The sequence below is a fragment of the Staurois parvus genome, unplaced genomic scaffold, assembly GCF_062004578.1.
Source record: "Staurois parvus isolate SC_StPar_1 unplaced genomic scaffold, SC_StPar_1.0 ptg000479l, whole genome shotgun sequence".
Classification (NCBI taxonomy): domain Eukaryota; kingdom Metazoa; phylum Chordata; class Amphibia; order Anura; family Ranidae; genus Staurois; species Staurois parvus.
In genome coordinates this window covers 924,704-947,394 of record NW_028318275.1, presented here as the reverse complement: position 1 = coordinate 947,394, position 22,691 = coordinate 924,704, and the positions used below count along the sequence as shown (strand labels likewise).

General features: G+C 42.5%; 1 protein-coding gene across 1 annotated transcript in view; it reads right to left on the bottom strand.

Moving 5' to 3' along the window:
• Positions 1 to 22,691, bottom strand: part of LOC149452321 (tetraspanin-15-like) — a 216,357-nt gene that overhangs the window by 45,181 nt on the left and 148,485 nt on the right. Inside the window, exon 4 of the mRNA XM_089689499.1 lies at positions 17,897 to 17,992. Within this exon, the coding sequence (XP_089545625.1) occupies positions 17,897 to 17,992 (96 nt within the window). The remainder of the gene's footprint in view (positions 1 to 17,896; positions 17,993 to 22,691) is intronic.

Here is a 22,691-nt window from a genome sequence, read left to right as displayed (position 1 = left end):
TACTATCATCACAGGTATAAACCGTTCACCAGAGTATAATATTTTTCACTCTATTGGGCCTATAATAAACTCTTTGTATAATGCAACTTGTAGTGCAAGATCTTAGTGGTGGTTTTTCTCTTACTCTTGGACGGTTAAAGTACTGTTGGAGAAAGGATAGATTTAGCTTTTTCTATCCATTCTAGAACAATCAGTATAGAGAAAGCAGATTTTATTTTTCTATTGATCAAGAAATGCTAAGCCATTGTGTAAGGTTTCTGGAAGCCATTGTGCTCAAAGCTCCTTTGTTAATATTTTCAGTCATGCTTTAAAGCCATAGATTTTTATTTTTTTTATGAGCCATAATAGAAAATGGACAGTGTCACATACATAGAATTCTTTTTCCTCAATTTACAGAATCAATACTTCGATTTTCTTCATTTGCTTCCAAGTATTCTCTAATTACAAGTGAATATTTTATGTTTCTCTAGGTATAGCCAGAGTTTTTCTTTGAAAATCTTTTTTTATCTAATTTTGTTAAATCAAATGTAGTGCTACCTCCGTAGGAGCCGCTTGAATGATTTCCACGGGCTTCCTCTTGCTTTGCCCCACAGCCAAGCACACACACACACTCTTTGGCTCGTTGTCTTCAAGGACCAGTCTAGGGGATGTTTTGTTTTGAAATTTTTTTGTAGAACTGGAGAGAGGGATGAGGAATTGTAGTAGGATACGCCAAAATCAGAACTATTCACACTGAGGACATATGAACTTATCTCTCTGTTGAGCAATGCAGAAGTCCTGGCTAAGAGCAGACAGCAGACTTCCTTGTAACATAGTATCAAGTACTTTTAGGAGTGAGCCAAGTCTTTAGCTGTAGTATTAATAACAGGGTTGAGCTCCTCAGGTACAGGCCCATTATGGCAGACTGCGACAGTCAAGAAGTAATAGCAACTGAGCAAAGTCCTTTGCAGTAGCAACGATTGGACAAGCTCTGTGATTGGACTAGCTAGTGTTCCCTTTCTCAGACCCCAAAAAAAACAATATTATGGTGCTATGTATGTATAGGTACCTAAAAAGAAGAGGGAAGCGAGAGGATAGTATGAAAAAATCTGTTTGTAGTCCCTTGGGAATAGAGTCCTTTATATATTAATATGTAGTAAATGGATCCTAAAAAGTCCTCTTCGGTATGGCCGTAGCTCCCTAGGAAGAGGATTGGATGCACTCATCTGTAGTAAAAGGACAAGAAACACAGGAAGCAACACCACCTAAGCGTAGTATGTATAAAATTCCAAGGAAGAATGTAAATTAAGAATTGCTCTCACATTTATTAAATGGATAAAAGCGGGGGGGGGGGGGGGGGGGGGAGAGGTAATGGGAAATAAAATTTTTGTATTATTATGTATGCCACTATACAATTAAAGATGCACAGGCTTAATGAGGACTATATAAGTAGTACAAAAACATAGACAAGGACAGAAATTAAATGAATTAAACTACAGTGTTCGTTTCGATGTCTTCATCAAGTCCTGATGGAGCCAGGGTATTCACCGAGGAAATCCAATAGGTTTCTTGTTCACATCATTTTTTAAACCTCTCTGCCTTGGTACAGTTATTGGGAATGTGATCTATTATCCATATTTTAAGACCTATGGTAGATTTGTTGTGACTAGTGTCAAAATGTCTTGGTACACTGTACACACTATCTCCCTTTTCAACAGCACGTCTGTGCTTTCTGAATCGCATCCTGAGGGTGCGGATAGTTCTCCCTATATGGAGTAGGCCACATGGGCAGGTAAGGACATCAATTACAAATTCAGTAGAGCAGGTATAAAATTGGGAAATGGGATATGTTTTACCATTAGCTGTAAAAAAACTTGAGGAGCCTATGCTGCACAAATGGGCAGGTTAAACATATTTTCTTGTGACAACGATACATTCCTACAAGATCAGAGAAATAGTCTGATGTTCTGGGGATATGCTATTTGTGTTTCAATTTACTGGGGGCTATCTGACCCTTGATGTTTTTGGCTCAGCGATAAGTAAATCTAGGTTGAGAAGGTAACATCTGTTTGAGTTTGGGATCTTGCAGCAACATACTCCAGTGTTTTGTAATGACCTTTTCCATTCTATTGAATTGTGGATGGAATTGAGTGATAAACCAGCTGGGATTTGTACTGTCTTGAGAAGATTGGCTAACAAGAGGGTCTCAATATTTGGAAATAGTATTGTCAGTTAAGTCCTCAGGGTATCCTTTTTCTAAGAATTTTTGTTTTAGTGTAACACTTTGTTCTATATAATCAGCATCAAGGGTACAGTTTCTACAAAGTCGGTGGAATTGACTCTTGGGAATGTTACTCTTCCATTTGGGATGATGGCAACTGGTGGAATGAACACAGGAAATCCCTGCTGTGGTTTTAAAATGATTTTTAGTGATAATTTGAAAACCTGAGGAGCTAAGGACCAGATCAAGAAATACAAGAGAGTGTGTACCATTGCATGAGTGAAAGATAGTCCGAATGGGTTATTATTAGGGGTGCACCGAAATTTCAGTGGCAGAAACGTTTCAGCCGAAAACAGCCCTATCGGTCGATATGAAAAAAAGCACTAATACAGGTGCCAAAAAAACCTACTCCCTTGCCGCCCGCCGCTGTTACCCCTTGCCACCGCCTGCCCGCCGATGCCACCACTGCCCACCACTCAGTAGTTCTCAGCCTTACCTGAGAAACCATCGAACAATCCTGGCTCTGGGCATAGAGATTAGTGAAGGAAAGATGGCCTCCACTCATCTCTATGCCCTTGAAGGACCGGAGCAATGTCACTTCCAGTTCCGGACAGGTTTTTTTTTTCTTTTTAAAGCACTAGATCAATGCTGTTTTTGATCTAATGGTTTACAGTGCAGAGGAGAGATGTGGGCTCTTATTGACCCCATATCTCTCCATAAAGAGGACCTATCACTAATTATTTCTATCACATGGGAGGCATGCATTCCTTGTGATGAGAATAAAAGCGATTAACATTTTTTTTTAATGGGACAGTGCAAAAAAATAAATACATTTTAAAAAAAATTTAACTTGCCCACGTCCCTCCCCGTGCTCACACGTAGTGGTGAACACATACGTAGGCCACTCCCACACATGTAAACGGTGTTCAAACCACACACGTAAGGTATCGCCACAGACGTCGGAGCAAGAGCAATAATTCTAGTACTAGACCTCCTCTGTAATGATACACTGCTAACCTGTAGTCATTTTTAAAGCATCAGCCATGGAGATTTTTAAGTACCGCAGTTTGACGCCATTCCACAAGCGTGCACAATTTTAAAGCGTGACATGTTGGGTATCTATTTACTTGTCGTAACATCCTCTTTCATATTTTACAAAACAATTGGGGTACATATTGTGTTTTTTTTGTTTATATTTTAATCAAAGTGTATTTTTTTTAATAAAAAATATATATTCATTTTTAAAAACTGTGCGTTTCGGTTTTGCTTTTCAGCCAAGTGCATTTTGAATTTCCGTTTTCGGTATCAGAATTTTCATTTCGGTGCACCACTAGTTATTATTGCAGTGATGAACAAATTCACTTATAGTGGAAACTGGCCCATCCCAGGTGACTACGATGTCATCAATATATCTCCCGGAAAACATATGTTTGGCAAATGGGTTATGGCAGTGGTGGGCAACCTTTTTTTTCAACTGAGCCAAATCTCGCCAAAACCACGATTGAAATTTATTTTGAGAGCCACATTTTTAAAACTGAAAATACATAGGATGGTACACTGTTTTTAGTTTCAATAAGTTTTTATAGTAATTCATCCCCCATAGTAATTCATCCCCCATATAGTAATTAATCCCCCATATAGTAATTCATCCCCCATAGTAATTCATCCCCCATATAGTAATTAATCCCCCATATAGTAATTCATCCCCCATATAGTAATTCATCCCCCATAGTAATTCATCCCCCATATAGTAATTCATCCCCCCTATAGTAATTCATCCCTCATAGTAATTCATCCCCCATAGTAATTCATCCCCCATATAGTAATTCATCCCCCATAGTAATTCATCCCCCCTATAGTAATTCATCCCCCATAGTAATTCATCCCCCCTATAGTAATTCATCCCCCATATTAATTCATCCCTCATATAGTAGTAGTAAGTAAGTAGCAAGTAGTAAGCCAAGTCCCCCCTGTGTCAATTCACTTACCTTTGCTCCGCGCGTTCCTCTCGCCGTGTTCCCGCGCCGTTCCGGTCTTCAGGGCGGACTGTGAGAGGAGCCTAGCTCCTCTCACGTTCGTCACACTGCCCCGCCTACACACATCCTGACAGCCAATCACTGGCTATCAGGATGTGAGTGGCAGCGAGACTGGCCAATCATTGCATTTGAGCGCGCTGCCCTGGCTGTTTTTTTTTTGGATCACGCTGCAGAGTCCCTGCTGCCCGAGAGGAGGGAGGGGAGTGGGCGCCCAGCACACAAGAGCCGCATTAAAGCGTGTAAAGAGCCGCATGTGGCTCGCGAGCCGCGGCTTGTCGACCACTGGGTTATGGTAATAAATAAAAAGTGATTCCCACAAGCCCATTGTCAAATTGGCATAGCAGGGAGCAAAGCTTTCTCCCATAGCTGTGCCCATTACTTGAAGATAATATTGTTCATTGAAACAGAAAAAATTGTGTTCCAGGCAAAACTTGGTAGAATCTAAGCTAAATTGTGCCTGTTTATAATGGAGATCGCAATGTAGGTTTATGGTGTGCAGTATGGAAATGTATAATGAACTGACATCTAATGATAGCCAGCAATAAGTGGATTCCCAGGAGTATCTTTGGAGAATATTGATGAGATGACTACAATCTCAAATGTATGATGGTAGCTGTTGAAATAAAGGTTGCAAGAAATCTCGAATAGTTTTAAAAAACTATGTGACCAAGAAACCTACTGGATATTCTCACTGAATACCCTCGCTCCATCAGGACTCAATGAAGAAATCGAAACGAACACTATAATTTAAAACATTTAATTTCGGTCCTCGTATATGTTTTTTTTTTTTTTTTCTTACTACTCATATAGTCCTCATTAAGCCTGTGCATCTTTAATTGTATAGTGGCATACATAATAATACAATAACTTAATTTCCCCTCAAACCCCCCCCCTCGCCTTGATATTCCTCTGTATTTTATTGTATAGGTACATTTAAATGTACAATACACATTAACTTATTTGGATACAAAATATCAATTTGCTTACTGCCATGTATTCAATTTTGTTTATTACTAATATATATATATATATATACACACACACACGTGAAACTCGAAAAATTTGAATATCGTGCAAAAGTTAATTTATTTCAGTAATGCAACTTAAAAGGTGAAACTAATATATGAGATAGACTCATTACATGCAAAGCAAGATAGTTCAAGCCATGATTTGTCATAATTGTGATGATTATGGCTTACAGCTCATGAAAACCCCAAATCCACAATCTCAGAAAATTACAATATTGTGAAAAGGTGCAATATTCTAGGCTCAACATGTCCCACTCTAATCAGCTAATTAAGCCATAACACCTGCAAAGGGTTCCTGGGCCTTTAAATGGTCTCTCAGTCTGGTTCAGTAGGAATCACAATCATGGGAAAGACTGCTGACCTGACAGTTGTGCAGAAAACCATCATTGACACCCTCCATAAGGAGGGAAAGCCTCAAAAGGTAATTGCAAAAGAAGTTGGATGTTTCCAAAGTGCTGTATCAAAGCACATTAATAGAAAGTTATGTGGAAGGGAAAAGTGTGGAAGAAAAATGTGCACAAGCAGCAGGAATGACCGCAGCCTGGAGAGGATTGTCAGGAAAAGGCCATTCAAAAGTATTGTGGACTTTCACAAGGAGTGGACTGAGGCTGGAGTCAGTGCATCAAGAGCCACCACACACAGACGGATCCTGGACATGGGCTTCAAATGTTGTATTCCTCTTGTCAAGCTGCTCCTGAACAACAAACAACGTCAGAAGTGTCTTACCTGGGCTAAAGAAAAACAGACCTGGTCTGTTGCTCAGTGGTCTAAAGTCCTCTTTTCTGATGAGAGCAACTTTTGCATCTCATTTGGAAACCAAGGACCCAGAGTATGGAGGAAGAATGGAGAGGTACACACTGCAAGGTGCTTGAAGTCCAGTGTGAAGTTTCCACAGTCTGTTTTGATTTGGGGAGCCATGTCATCTGCTGGTGTTGGTCCACTGTGCTTCATTAAGTCCAGGGTCAACGCAGCCGTCTACCAGGAGATTTTGGAGCACTTCATGCTTCCTTCCACAGACGAGCTTTATTGGGATGCTGATTTAATTTTCCAGCAGGACTTACTTGGCACCTGCCCACACTGCCAAAAGCACCAAACCTGGTTCAATGACCGTGGGATGACTGTGCTTGATTGGCCAGCAAACTCGCCTGACCTGAACCCCATAGAGAATCTATGGGGCATTGCCAAGAGAAAGATAAGAGACATGAGCCCGAACAATGCAGAAGAGCTGGAGGCCGCTATTGAAGCATCCTGGTCTTCCATAACACCTCAGCAGTGCCACAGGCTGATAGCTTCCATGCCACGCCACATTGAGGCAGTAATTGCTGCAAAAGGGGCCCAAACCAAGTACTGAGTACATATGCATGCTTATACTTTTCAGAGGTCCGATATTGTTCTATGTACAATCCTTGTTTTATTGATTGCATGTAATATTCTAATTTTCTGAGATTGTGGATTTGGGGTTTTCATGACCTGTAAGCCATAATCATCACAATTATGACAAATCACGGCTTGAACTATCTTGCTTTGCATGTAATGAGTCTATCTCATATATTAGTTTCACCTTTTAAGTTGCATTACTGAAATAAATGAACTTTTGCACGATATTCTAATTTTTCGAGTTTCACCTGTATATACATACTGTATACACGGAGTTCATACAATTTGTATACATATTTTTTCCCCCTATATTGATTTTTATATTGGTCTAAATTCCTCCATAGTGCTCTAGATAATGTATTATCTTCTTTTGTGTACCACCTGTTGTTTTTGTTTAGTTTTATTATTTTTATTCTTGTTTTTGTGGAACAGCATGTCATTAATTAAGCCCAACCTATTATCCCTATATTATATAGATCAGCAGACCTCTGGTCTTCCTCAATCTGTCAAAATATTTACGTATAGCCCACTCCTTTCTTCTTAAAAGCGCTCTGCCCAATCCCATTACATTGTTTGATAAAGGGATGGTCCCTGTTGCCTCGAAATGCGTAACCACGCCCCCCATGCTCCCCACATTATCCACTGAGAGTCTTCTGCATCTCTGGTTCACCTTATCTCTACTGACAGCTTACTCCACACCGCCCACCCGTGTAAGGCACAGCTTATCCCGGCTCACTCCAGCATATCCCAGCTAGACTGGCTCAGATCTTTGGATGCCATCAGCGCCATTACCAGCACGATCCACACACCTATCCAGGTGGCATCGAACTTTGCTTTGACGATCCAGCCGTGACCCTGCCAAGCTCTGCAGTCCTCCAGTGGATGTGTGCTCATAAATGCTTTTATTCTTTTAATAAATGTGAGTGCAATTCTTAATTTACATTCTTACTTGGAATTTTATACATACTACGTTACACTTAGGTGGTGGCGCTTCCTGTGTTTTCTGTCCTTTCTCAGACCCATGGTGACTATCAAGCTCCAGAGGGGTAGCAAAGCACACAGAGTCCCCAAGATCTCTCAGTGTCGGTACTCACATGTCCAAGGACAGAATGGTTGCCTCCTTCCAATCTTCCAAGCGACTCTCTCCAGTGAAACCAGACAGATCTTTGGCAGACAACTCCCCTCAGTCAGCTTACTAAAGAACCAAGGTCACGCTCTCTAACTGCAGACCCTCAAGTCGACCCACCTAAGGCCACATCGCAGCAAGTGCCAGGCGAGGCAGCCTGCCTCCAGCCTAGCTTGGTGCAATCCACTCCCGGGAAAGACACTGAACCCATGTGTTCTCAGAATATAAATACCACTCCCAGCATGCAGTGGGACTGCCTTCCCCTGCAATTGGCCAGGGAAGTATCCATATTCATGCTGTTTATTTGCCTAGTCCCTACCCATGTTCTGGAAGGCTCTCATAGCTTCTTAAAGGCAGGCAGAACTCCAACAGCACCAGAGCAGCATGAGCAGACCAAACTCATCAATCACAGCACTCTGATGAGCAGAATACTACACTGAATTTACCTGACAGCCTCTCTGGTAAGCAGAGAAACACAGCTATGCTTAATCTAAGTATACCCTTCCTAGCACCTAACCAGAAGGGTGCTACACAAAGGTTTTATGAAAAAGATTTTTCTACATTGTCTACTAAAAAGTAATATAAGATGCAGTTCATTTTCTATATGGACATACATTTGGCAGAATTTGTAAGATGTGGACCATTTTTAAGAATACAAGAATGATCAGACCAAACATGTTTCTTTTTTAATGATTTAAATCAAACTATTAGACATCACAGAATAGCACAACCAATAAGGAAACCATAGCAATAAAATAAATAAGAAAATGGTCCTGCTCAAAAGTTTGCATACTCTTAAGTTCTTAATATCATCTATTGTCCCTTTAGCATCAATGATGGCTTTGTGTTTTATGTGATAGTTGTGAATGAGAACTTTTATGTTCTCCTGTGGTTAACCTTTTGGCCATGGTCCTGTAAATTCTTTAGTTGCTTAGTATGAATAATATGAGAAATAGAGAAAAAAAAAAAGCGCCACAAACTAAATAGAACAAAAGCTGCACTCCTAACCAAAAAAAAAGCTGAAAATGTGAATAAATCAAAGAGTGCGCTAAATGTAAGTAAATACAAAAAAATTATTAGTTTAAAATAATGATGTCCGTGATAGAAAATTTTTTATATAAAAGTCCATCCACCATAACAAAGTAATTAAACAGTTCTGAAATCTTGTATAAATTAAACACCGTGCAAAAAAAATCCACCACCGAATGAAATGGGTACACTCACCAGAGCTCCATGCTGACCAGATTATAAGTCAGCAAAGATAGCGTTTGCACTGGGAGCGATGACGTCCCATGAGGATGTCGGATGACGAAACGAGTAGGGTGGGGCTTCTTTTGAATGTGACGTCTGGACACTCCTCATAGACTGTTGGCTGTGATATCGCGGTGAGCGAGGCTCGTTCCTGTTTTCTTGAGGCTGTCATTGCTGGTGTCGGCTAGACACCCTGTTTGTGAGTGCATTTCTGACGTTTCAATAAAACATTTTGGTTTTAAACGTACTGCACCATGATTTCCTTTTTTGATTCCCCGAACATGATCTATGGTATGGAGACGTGATGACTACCTGCTGTTAAAGGCTATTCCATATTGTGCTGACTGGCTGCTTGCAGTATATTGCTCCCAGTTTGGATTACTTCTGCTGATCATCGCTCCCAGAGCAAACGCTATCTTTGCTGACTTATAAACTGGTCAGCATGGAGCTCTGGTGAGTGTACCCATTTCATTCGGTGGTGGATTTTTTTTGCACGGTGTTTGATTTATACAAGATTTCAGAACTGTTTAATTACTTTGTTATGGTGGATGGACTTTTATATAAAAAATTTTCTATCACGGACATCATTATTTTAAACTAATAATTTTTTGTATTTACTTATATTTAGTGCCCTCTTTGATTTATTCACATGCTTAGTATGAATGTTTGAGATCTCCCTGAAATTACTAAATTGTGTAGAGGTCGGTAGATTGTGCTGACCACTCTAAACCTGCACTAGTTTTTGCTGCAATCACTGAGTGGTTGACTTGACCCTTTGTTTCAGATCACTGTCATATTGGAAAGTCCAGGCGCACAGCATCTGGTCTGATAAGTGCAAATTTTCATCAATTTTTTTCTAATTACATTCTACATTCATCTTGCCATCAAGAGCTTACATACCCCCAAAACAGCTAAATTTCTCCTCCATGCTTTACAGTATGGATGGTGTGCTTCTCTTCATAGGCCTTGTTGACACTTCTACACACATAACTTTTAGCCTGGGTTCACACTGATGCAGTGCAGAATTTCCACACCGAATCACAATCACACCCCGTTCATGCGAACTGCTGCGGGTGTGTATGATAAGTTAACAACACCCTGAAATTGGTCCGCAAAATGTGGTGCGATGTGCAGAATCGGATAGCATGGGTGTGAATACCCATGCGTTCCGATTCTAGTGCAGACCAAAAAAAGGGTCCTGCACCTTTTTGGAACGGATGTGGTGCGATTTGAGCCATTGGCTCAAATCGCACCGCACAGAATTTGCATGTGATTTGCACAGGAATGTGGTGCGGTTCCTGTATGAATCACATGCAATAAGCTGCACCACACGTGTGAATCCAGGCTTGGGTTTTGACCACAGAGTTCAGTTTAGGCCTCATTGCTCGAAATGTGTTTGTTCCAGAAATTTGAGGCTCTTCTAGATGTTGTTTAGCATATTAAACAAGCTGTTCTGTGACGTTGGTAAACAACAATGGTTAACATATTACAGAATTATTTTCACAAATTAATTAGAATGTAATGACTATTACTTTTTTTCTTTTAGGATTGACAAATAAAATCCCAAGACCCCTTTCACTTGGCCATTCCGATCTGATCCACCTGTCAGTTTTTCAGATTCAGATTTTTTATTCAGATCTGAATGGAAGTTTATTGTTAGTCTATGGCAGCCTTTCTCAACTAGGTTTCATCTAGAGGTTGCTAATAGCTCCTTTGAGCAATGAGCAGTATCTACTGCTGAGATAAGCATTCAATCCTATTAACTTTTTTCTACAAGGAGTTCCCTGAGATTGAAAAGTTTTTTTTAAGGGCTCTTGCACATGGGCTGGCTGAGCCCGTTTAGCATAATTCCCAGCATATTTCCTCTGCCTGGGCAGGCCATGTGCGGCAGACAGCGTGTCGTTCACATGTATGGCTGCGTGCTGATGTATACAGCAGTGTATACTTGATGAATACAGCATAAGCAAACAATGGAATATTTTCTATGGGTTGTGGGATGCCCATAGAAGGAATACATTGAGAATTACAGTGAAAGGGCTCAGCCAGCCTGTCTGCAAGAACCTAAAGGGTTCTCGACAATAAAGAGGTTGCAAATGACTGGTCTATGGGCTGGTGGATGTAAATGGATGTGCATCTGTTTACATTTGATCAACTCTGCATTCATCTAGGTTTGAAAAAAGATCCTAAAAAAAATGCATTCTTTTCCATTTTTTCATACCAAAACATGAAGGATTGGAGGTAAAAGGGTGTAAACGGATGCACATCTCTTTACATCTGCCTGCCAGTAAATCTAACATGGGTCCATTAACCTCCGTTTTTTTAGCTCTATCACAAGATAAAGAAAATAAAATGAATGGCTATGGATGTCACAAAAGTGAAGATTGTTTATTTCTTTTCTGCTCTGAGTCATCGGGGAATCTGTTCATGGATCCTTTTGGATCGATATGTACCCTTAATCCTCACCCCTATACACAGAGAAAGTGAGAAAACAAATCATACTGCCCATTGTGAGCTTAACTGACACATAAGTAGAAATCAATAGTGGGAAGTGTTCTGTATGTTAAAGCACATAAGGGACAAGTTCTGATTGAACAATTAGAGGATGACATCGATAATGAGACTGGCTATATTTTCTGGAAGACATGTCATTCATTTCAAGTCCAACACTGCATGAAAATCACTCTACTAATATGAATTAGCTCACCACCGCGTTATATACATTCAATCTTTTCCAGTCCATTGCGTGTTTACTATTTTTACCATAGATCTCAGAACAAATATCGAATGCCAAGGTCTGAAATTAATGAACCGGCTGGCCCAGATGGATCACCTAACACAAGTATTTGAATAAAACACAAGAAATACCATAACAGGTAGTATTAATCTAAGAGCCAGAACCTTGTGACACATTGAATGAATTTCTTGGATTCAGCTCCATGCTGGGAATGCATTATAAGTAAATTACAATTCAGAGCTGGTTTTGTAGGTGAATTAATGTTTCAGAAAGTTGTGCAAAGGCCACACATATTTGTAAAACAGGCCCTTGGCTATAGATGCAGGTGCACAGTACAAAGTAGCTGCTTTTGGATCCAGACAATTTAGCTCCATGTAATATTTACATTAAAAAAAAAAATGTTGTTGAATATTCAGGAAAGAACTGCACCCTTGCATTGTTTAGCGTTCACAGGTCATCCTTAAAAATGTATAACATTTTCTCCATAACCAGTTCTACAGGTATTCCCTATGCTGAGGTTGCAGCTTGTCCCCCATCCCCAAAAAGCCTGAAGTTTGTACATATTCTTAAGCACCTATCTTCAACAATTCCCTGAGCATCACACATGGGACTCTCAGACTTACTGTGGATACAGTAATACAGTACAATTAAAATTTATGTAAAGCCTTATCATTACCTTCTCAAATTTGCTCCCTTTTGGTCTGCTAAATATACCATATAAATGTTTTATATTATCTGTTTAATAAGTGCAAAAGTACCTATTGATTTTGCCACAAATCATGTTAGCAGAGATATACTAAACATGTTTTTTGTGCCTTGACATATACTTTAACTACTTGCCGACCGCAGATAGCCGAATGACGGCTACACTGTGGCCGGCCAGAATGCGCTCTCCTGCGTGCCCCTGGCGATCTCCGTGATCGCTGTGTCCTACAGACACAGCTGATCACGTGATGTGGTAAAAGGCCAATCACAGCGGCCTTTTACCACGTGATAAGCCGTGTCCAATGACACGCTGATCACCGGGAAATGCAATTGCTGGTTCTCGGCTGCACTTTCCTCATGCTGTCAGATCGTGAGGAAAGTACTGCTGAGAACCAGCAGTAGTCAGAGTAGGGATCGGCACCGATCATCAGTGCCCTGATGATCGGTGCCCAGCAGTGCCACCCACAACTTCCGCCCACCTGTGCCCAGCAGTGCGCCCACTAGCTCCGCCCACCTGTGCCCAGCAGTACACCCACCTGTGCCCAGTAGTGCACCCACCTGTGCCACCCAGCAGTGTCACACACCTGTGCCCAGAAGTGCCACCTACCTGTGCCCAGCAGTGCCACCCACCTGTGCCACCCACCTGTGCCCACCAGTGCCCAGAAGTGCAGCCCAGCAGTGCTGCCAGTCAGTGCCACCAGTCAGTGCCCAGCGATTGTGCCAGTCAGTGCCCAGCAGTGCCACCAGTCAAAGCCCAGCAGTGATGCCAGTCAGTGCCACCTATCAGTGCTGTCTATCAGTACCCATCATCAGTGTCGCCTATCAGTGCCGCATATCAGTGCCGCCTATCCGTGACACCTCATTAGTGCTGCCTATCAGTGCCGCATATCCGTGCCACCTCATTAGTGCTGCCTATCAGTGCCCTTCAGTGCTGCCTATCAATGCCCATCCGTGCCGCCTATCAGTGGCCATCAGTGCTGCCTCATCAACGCACATCAGTGAAGGAGTGAAGGAGAAAAATTACCTGTTTGAAAAATTGTATAATAGAAACAAAGAAACTTTTTTTTTCAAATTTTTTGCAATTTTTTTGTTTATAGCGCAAAAAGTAAAGCGCCCAGTGGCGATTAATACCACCAAATAAAGCTATATTTGTGAGAAAAAAATGATAAAAATTTCATATGGGTAGCATCTTGCATGACCACGCAATTATCAATCAAAGTGCGACAGCGCTGAAAGCTGAAAATTGGCCTGGTAAAGAAGGGGGTATAAGTGCCCGGTAGGCAAGTGGTTACCCGACTCCCGCCCGCCATATAAGGAAATGACGGGCACAAGGCGGTTCTCTCGTTCTGGGAGGATGTCAAATGACGTCCTCCCACTCTAACCGCACGTGCGTGCCCCCGGGGGCGTGCAGCGCAGTGATCAGTGGTGCGCTTTGAGAATAAAACCTGGAAGCTGATTGGTTTCTATGCACCTTCTAAGCAGCAGAAATGGTGTTTCTGGAATGAGAACTATTGCGGGACAAGCTACTTGCAGTTTCATTATGGTCCTCATCATTTAATTCCATATGTACCGCCCTCCTTTTTAGTTAGGGGAAACTAGAGTCCTCATTGTTAGAGAGGAGGTCTCAGTAGCAGCCTGGGTGTAATAGTCAAGAGGTCAAATTGTGGTCAGGGCTGAGAGGGAGGCCAGCCCCTCTGGAATTTCTCCCTGCTCTAGAGCTTTGGAGGAAGGTCTAGAGGCAGTGGGTGGATCTGAGGAGTGGCTGTCTTGTACTCTTGAGGGATTCTGGCCAATAACCAACAGGAGGCTTGGAAAGGGGCCAGGACAACCCTTAAAAGTAAGAGCCTGCTCAGCAGGAGAGTTGGAGGAGAGAGGTGGTAGAGAGAGAAGGATGTGAGGCTGGATGCAGGAGCCTGTGAGGGAGACCAGATGGAGAGGGGCTCACGTGCAGGTGGAGGACCTTGGAAGGGGGAAAACTTGGACTTCACCGGCCCACTGAGAGAGGACCATCTGTGTGGCAGGGAAGGAGTGGCACAGCTAGAAGACCTGGTAGCAGCCACCGACCCACCGGCAGCACAGGAGAGGCTACACCTACACCCACGTGGGCCAGTAAGGGGAAAGGAGCATTCTAGTGCGGAACTGGATTTGCTATCTTACCAGGGACTGTTTCACACTGTGGTGGCAGGCACTGGATTCCCTGTCCAGGGATTCATCCAGTACAGCAGGATGAAAAGAGGAGTTATCTGGAGTCTGGGGTGGTACTACAGGAGATGCTGGCTAGCTCTCCAGAAGAGAAACTTTGCTATAGAGACATGTACATAGTTGCTAAGGAGTTTATCCTCAGTTGCCATTTCCCTTGGGCATCCTATACATCCCCTTACCCCATCCAAATTCTAAAACCCCTAATAAAACTTTAAAACAAGCTCAAGAACTGGTTTCTGTTTCCTAATGCAAGTCTGAATGAGGAAATGCATGATGCCTGGCTGTGCAGAACTATAGGGGGACCCAAATCTCTTGCAACTCCTAAGGGGGTAGTGCTACACATAAAGTATTTTTTAATGTCTTTAGGGAACCTCTGGCATACAAGGATGTGATTTGTCATCCTCGTAGCATTTGGAAAAATAATATTTCTTCTCACAATATTTGCAAATTGCAGCTTTGCCCTCAGCAGAAATTTCACTGTGGAAATGTTTCCAAACTCTACATGTTGGTCTCACCATTTTACTGAGAGGAGGAAAAGAAAAACCAATTTGCTGACTAGAATATAGGTAAGCATTATGCGGTGATGGTGGAAGACATAAATAGGAATCATTTAAAAGTTATAAGGATAAACTAACTGGTCAGACAAATTTACCCTTGCAATAATTTAAGACTTTACATAAAGTCTCAGAAATATTTCATTAAGGTTTTCAGGTTATGTACACTGCTCCAAAAAATTAAAGGAACGCTTTGAAAACACATCAGATCTCAATGGGGAAAATGATCATGCTGGATATCTATACTAATATGGACTGGGTAATGTGTTAGGAATGTAAGGATGCCCCATCATTTGATGGAAATAAAAATTATCAGCCTACAGAGGACTGAATTCAAAGATACCCTGAAATCATAGTGAAAAAATGATCCAGCAGGCTAGTCCATTTTACTGAAATTTCATTGCAGCAATTCAAAATGGTACTCAGTAGTTTGTATGGCCCCCAAGTGCTTGTATGCATGTCTGACAATGTCAGGACATGCTCCTAATGACACAACGGATGGTGTCCTGGGGTATTTCCTCCCAGATCTGGATTAGGGCATCACTGATCTCTTGGACAATCTGAGGTACAACCTGGCGTCATCGGATGGACCGAAACATATCTATTGGATATAGGTCAGGCGAGCATGGGGGCCATTCAATGGTATCAATTCCTTCATCCTCCAGAAACTGCCTGCATACTCTCACCACATGAGGCTGGGCATTGTCGTGCACCAGAAGGAACCCAGGCCCCATTGCACCAGCGTAGGGTCTGACAATGCGTCCAAGGATTTCATCCTAATGCATAATAGCAGTCAGGGTGCCATTGTCTAACCTGTAGAAGTCTGTGTGTCCCTCTATAGATATTCCTCCCCAGACCATCACTGACTCCACCAAAACGGTCATGCTGAACAATGTTACAGGCAGCATAACGTTCTCCCTGGCTTCTCCAGACCCTTTCACGTCTGTCACACGTGCATAGGATGAATCTGCTCTCATCTGTGAAAAGCACAGGGAGCCAGTGGCAGATCTGCCAATTCTGGTGTTCAGTGGCAAATGCCAATTGAGCTCTATGGTGTTAGGCAGTGAGCACAGGGCCCAGTAGAGGACGTCGGGCCCTCAGGCCACCTTCATGAAATCTGTTTCTGATTATTTGGTCAGAGACATTCACACCAGTGGCCTGCTGGAGGTCATTTTGTAGGGCTCTGGCAGTGCTCACCCTGTTCCTCCTTGCACAAGGAGACGATACCAGCCCTGCTCATGGGTTAAGGACCTTCTACGGCTCTGTCCAGCTCTCCTAGGGTAACTGCCTGTCTCCTGGAATCTCCTCCATGCTCTTAAGACTGTGCTGGGAGACACAGCACACCTTCTGGCAATGGCACGTATTGATGTATCATCCTGGAGGAGTTGGACTGCCTGTGCAACCTCTGTAGGTTCCAGGTATCACCTCATGCTACCAGTAGTGACACTGACCCTAGCCAAATGCAAAACTAGTGAAACACAGTGAAAAGATGAGTAAGGAAAAAAATGTCAGTGACTTCCACCCGTAAAACCATTCCTGTTTTGGGGGTCGTCTCATTGTTGCCCATCTAGTGCACCTGTTAATTTCATTAACACCAAAGCAGCTGAAACTGATTAACAACCCCCTCTGCTACTTAACTGACCAGATCAATGTGCCAGGAGTTTAATTGACTTGATGCTATACTCTGATTAAAAAGTGTTCGTTTAATGTTTTTGAGCAGTGTAGTTTGAATATCATATCATATATATTTTATATATCAAGATAAAAGAATATAATCCACATTCTTTTTTTTTTTAATTTTTCACCAAAAAAAAACAAAACATGGCTTTGGGAAATAAACGGAAAAGAAACAGTTTTTTCTCCAATGTTTCAGTTTTTCTTACAGGCATTCCCATATCTATGCCTGATTGCAGCAGCGCTGCTTTCTCTTTTCCTCACAGGACTCAGTGAGAGCAGAGGGAGCCATTGGCTCCTGTTGATGTCAATTAACTCCTGAGAGGAGGGAGGTGTGCCCGCATGTGTGCTTGCGGGGGATCCCAGAAGAGGACAGAGCAGGTAAGTATAACATGTTTGTTATATTAGAAAAAAATACACTTTAACAGCAAAGAAAAGGATAAGTAAAATGGTGAAGTCTTAAATTCATTACTATATAATCAAACACTGCTGTTACTGTTGTACAGCTGGATGAAAATTTTGTAAATAATTGTAATGTTACGTGCTCCCTAGATCACAACAGTCCCTTGGTTACTGTGAGTAATTGCAGCGCTGAATAATTATAGAACTAACATGCAATTGTGTCTCAAAGCAAGGCAACATTAAACAGGAGAAGTGAGAAAGACTTGAGAGAGATTTACGACAGCCAGGTCCATTCATAAATTCCTACATCAGCTGCTCAAAAACAGCACTGGGACAATAAAACCTGTCCCTGACCACTTCTTAATGGTGTGTCTGTTTAGTGTGAAAACCGGTCTCATCTCCAGTATTAACCGTGTCACAGGCCTGTGCTAATCTGTCTCAGTAGGCTGTTTAGGATTGCAGTGACAAACACACATAAAACTGTTAAACATCTACATTTCTTGCTAATTTGCTTATAATGGTCACTCAATAGCTCTTATTTGTTAACAAAATCCTCAATCAATCAAGATTATGACCTTTCAGTACATGTCTGCCAACATTCACCAACCTTTTCTTGCACAAAATCCATTATGTTCTTGAAATCCAAGTCATCGTAATAATGTTTCATCCCCCCAAGGATATTTGCATGGGCAAACTTCTTTAGCTGCAAAAAAGATCAATATGATAGGTATAAAAAGTATTTTACATTATTGTAATAGACACATTAAATAACAATTACTATAAATAACCTGTAATACAGATGCTATAAAAATACATTTTAAAAGTTTTAAAGGGAACAAGTCATGACGGTTTCTGCAAAGATTTGAATATTCCAGTCTTAATGCTGAACCTCAGGTAAATGGCTAGGGACACGTGTGAAATACATTTATGGGAGCCGTTCATATAAGGAAAATCCCCAATACCTTTTCTGTGGCGTTGCTGAGGCACGTCTCCTCTTTTGTGGACTGTGAACTGAAGGGGGTCTGTCATGTAACAGAGGGGATTGTGATGTAAAGGAGCGGGACTGTGAAGTGAAGAGGGTCTGTCATGTAACAGAGGGGACTGTGATGTAAAGGAGGGGGACTGTGAAGTGAAGGGGGTCTGTCATGTAACAGAGGGGACTGTGATGTAAAGGAGGGGGACTGTGAAGTGAAGGGGTCTGTCATGTAACAGAGGGGACTGTGATGTAAAGGAGGGGGACTGTGAAGTGAAGGGGGTCTGTCATGTAACAGAGGGGACTGTGATGTAAAGGAGGGGGACTGTAAAGTGAAGGGGGTCTGTCATGTAACAGAGGGGACTGTGATGTAAAGGAGGGGGACTGTGAAGTGAAGGGGGTCTATCATGTAACAGAGGGGACTGTGATGTAAAGGAGGGGGACTGTAAAGTGAAGGGGGTCTGTCATGTAACAGAGGGGACTGTGATGTAAAGGAGGGGGACTCACCTGGTGTGAGTGGGCCTAAGTGTGCATAATGTAGTCAAATAGCAAAGCCCGGTAGATGCTTATATTTAACTACAGGGTTCTATCATTTAATATGGTTTAGCACAATCTGAAGCGAAAAGACAGTGATTTACTAAAACAAATGCACAACACCAGGGATGTACCTGCATTGCTGGCCTGCATGCAAGTATCTGTGCAGTCGCCCCCGCCCTTTATTACATCATAGTTCCCCCTTTACATCACAGCCCCTTCCTTTCCGTTAAACTCCTGACTCTTTTTAAAGCACAGTCACCATTTACATCACATCCTCCCCCCTTTGCATTACAGCCCTCTTCTTTTACATCACAAGCCCCCTTTCACATCATTATCCTCTTCCCTTATGTCTCAGTCCCTCACTTTACATCACGGCCCCCCTTCATGTCATCTTCATATCACAGCTCCCCCTTTACATCACAGCCCCCCTTCATATTACCTTCATATCACAGCTCCCCGTTTATATCACAGCCCCCCTTCATATCACCGCTCCCCCTTTACATCAGGGCCAACCTTCATATCACAGCTCCCCCTTTACATCACGGCCCCCCTTCATATCACAGCTTCCCCTTTACATCATAGCCCCCCTTCATATCACCTTCATATCACAGCTCTCCTTTTGCATCACAACCCCCCTTCATATCACAGCTCCCCCTTTACATCACAGCCCCCCTTCATATCACCGCTCCACCTTTACATCACAGCCCACCTTCATATCACCGCTCCCCCTTTACATCACGGCCCCCCTTCATATCACAGCTCCCCCTTTACATCACAGCCCCCCTTCATATCACCGCTCCACCTTTACATCACAGCCCACCTTCATATCACCGCTCCCCCTTTACATCACGGCCCCCCTTCATATCACAGCTCTCCCTTTACATCACAGCCCCCCCTTTACATCACAACCCCCCTTCATATCACAGCTCCCCCTTTACATCACAGCCCCACTTCATATCACCGCTCCTCCTTTACATCACGGCCCCCCTTCATATCACAGCTCCCCCTTTACATCACGGCCCCCCTTCATATCACAGCTCCCCCACCTTCACATCAAAGCCTCTTTCACATCACAACACTCTTCTTTTACGTTACAGCTCCACCCTTTGCATCACAGTTCCTCCTTCACATCACAGCCCCCCATTACATCACAGTCACCTCTGTTATATGACAGACCCCTTCACTTCACAGTCCCCCTCCTTTACATCACAGCCCCCTCTGTTACATGACAGACCCCTTTCACTTCACAGTCCCGCTCCTTTACATCACAGTCCCCCTGTTACATGACAGACCCCCTTCACTTCACAGTCCCCCTCCTTTACACCACAGTCCCCCCTGTTACATGACAGACCCCCTTCACTTCACAGTCCCCCTCCTTTACATCACAATCCCCCCTGTTATATGACAGCCCCCCTTCACTTCACAGTCCCCCTCCTTTACATCACAGCCCCCCCCATTACATGACAGACCCCCTTCACTTCATAGTCCCCATCCTTTACATCACAGACCCCCTTCACTTCACAGTCCCCCTTCTTCACATCACAGTCACCCTATACTGGCAGATGAAACAGAGTGCACATCACTGATTTTTGTCCTCTAGTCTAAACACAGACTAGGTTGCATGCAATCAACAAATTCACTGATTACCTATAACATTAGGATCCACTGAACCCCATAAAGCCCCGTTTATATGAGAAAGTACGCTATGTTGTGTCCAGGCACAGTGGCTTTTGCTGTTTTTTTTTTAACCTATACTATTCTCTATAAATTCTGTTCACAGGCTATACTTTGTGAACGTAGCAGCAATCAGAACTGTTGTCTTTAACAAAGATCGCTCCAATGAAACTGGGAGCCAGAAATGTGGCTTTCACTTTACTTTGCAGCAGCGTCTCAGTTGAGCTTACAACCAAATAAAGACGTAAAAAAAAATAAAAACAATTAACAGAAGTTATAGAATATATTGTAGATGAAAAACGTGCCAGGGGTTGGGGTTTAAGTAATGTTGCATTACACAGCTCTTTCAAAATGATTGGGCTGTTAACACACTCCAGAGAATGAAAACAAAATCCTGTCTAATATGTGTTGCAAAGCACCCCATGTCACCCCACCCCATGGCCTTGGGGTACAATTATTGCAACCTACTACAAAGCACAGAAAGGTAGCACTTTTACTTGTCATGCCACTGCTCAGGGTTTTTTTTCTCAGAGAGTAGGTACAGGAACTCCCCTCTTACTAGTCATCCCTTGTCTCCACCCCCTACCCACCTACGAGCAGCATTCTTTGGTTCCAATGCCTACCCACCTACCAGTGCCACAGCTATTAGTGAATACAGTATAATTTTGTGGTGTTAAGTAATTTGTATGGAATTTACTAAAGAAAACATAACAAACAGTATACAGATACCCTGCTGCCAGCAACAAAAGAACCCCCAGCAACAATAGACCCCACCAGCAACAATAGATCTCTGAACAGCCAGCAACAACAGACACCTCCCTCAAAAGTAGATCCCTCCCAGCAACAATTTGCCCTTCAACAATAGATCCCCCGAGCAGACTCCATCAATAGTCTCTTCGGCAGAATACAGCACTCCTTGCCATTACATACATTCAGTGCCGGAGGTGCTGGAACTGCGATGCCTTGCATTCCTGCTAAAAAAAACGCCCTGCCCATGCCTCATTACTGGTCATTGAAGCCGAGCATTATAGTGATTGGCCTATAGTGAGGCATGGTCCAAAGTGCCATCTTTCTAGGTTGAAATAGGTTGAGTTACTAAGTGGGTTGAGATTGTTTACATACTAAATTGTTTAAATATTACCTTTAATTATCCAATCATGTGAAAAGAAAATCCCTGTTTACTTATTTAATCTGCACAATTAGATAATGGAACTGAATATTCACACAATTTATTGTCAAACCCTTTAGTAAACCATTCTACAGTGCCCTGGTCTTCCAGAGACTTGGAACGCCTTAGGGCTCATTCACACCAGATGCACTGGGCAGCTTTGCCCAATGCATAGACAAGGCAAAAATCCTTGTTCCCCATCATGATAGTTCACACCACTGTGCTGAGGTGGTGTGAGCTGGAAAAAATTACAGCATGCAGTATTATTTTCAGTACAGCATGGTGCAATGCAATCAACTACATGACACCATGCTGTGGCCAATAGAACCAAATGCAATGTCACTTTGTGAACTAAAATTAGCAAAGAAAAAGTGCATCGGCATCGCTGCCTTCCAGGACACTGCTAATATGAATGGGCCCTTAGTAAAAAAAATCTGAAGCAACATTGCCTGCAATTGCATACAAGTAAATATGTACATATACAAAATGTGCAAAAAAATACATCTAAAACGCTAAAAGTCCATGTACATAATATAAATGATCAAAAAAGTCCCAAATCCCATGTGAAAGTGCTGCGTGCTGAAAAAATCCTCCAACAGAGTGCTATGGTGTCCACAAGTGCTCACCACAACAAACAAATCAGCCTCTTACCAGACACATTCATCTCCAATCAAAAGATCAAACAAGCAGATGGTGTCCAGATTCCACACTGACACCCGTGCTTGCAATATCAAGGGCGATGGATGTCTGCGGGTTCACCTGAACGAATTCCTCACATCGAACCACTCTCCATACAGTGTAGAGAAGGATTAAAACAGAAGAGACTTCATAGTGCAACCTGATAAAACTCAAAGATTTATTTAGTAAAATATTGCACTTACAAAGATAAGGTGCATAAGGTCCGTGTATAAATTCAAAATTCCTGCGATGTCATACCACCGGCTGGAACGTGGTGACGTCACAGAAAACTCTGCCCGATGCATTTCTCCAAAACTGGTATCCTCTGGGATTGGAGTTCTCCAATCCTAGAGGACGCCAGTTTTGGAGAAA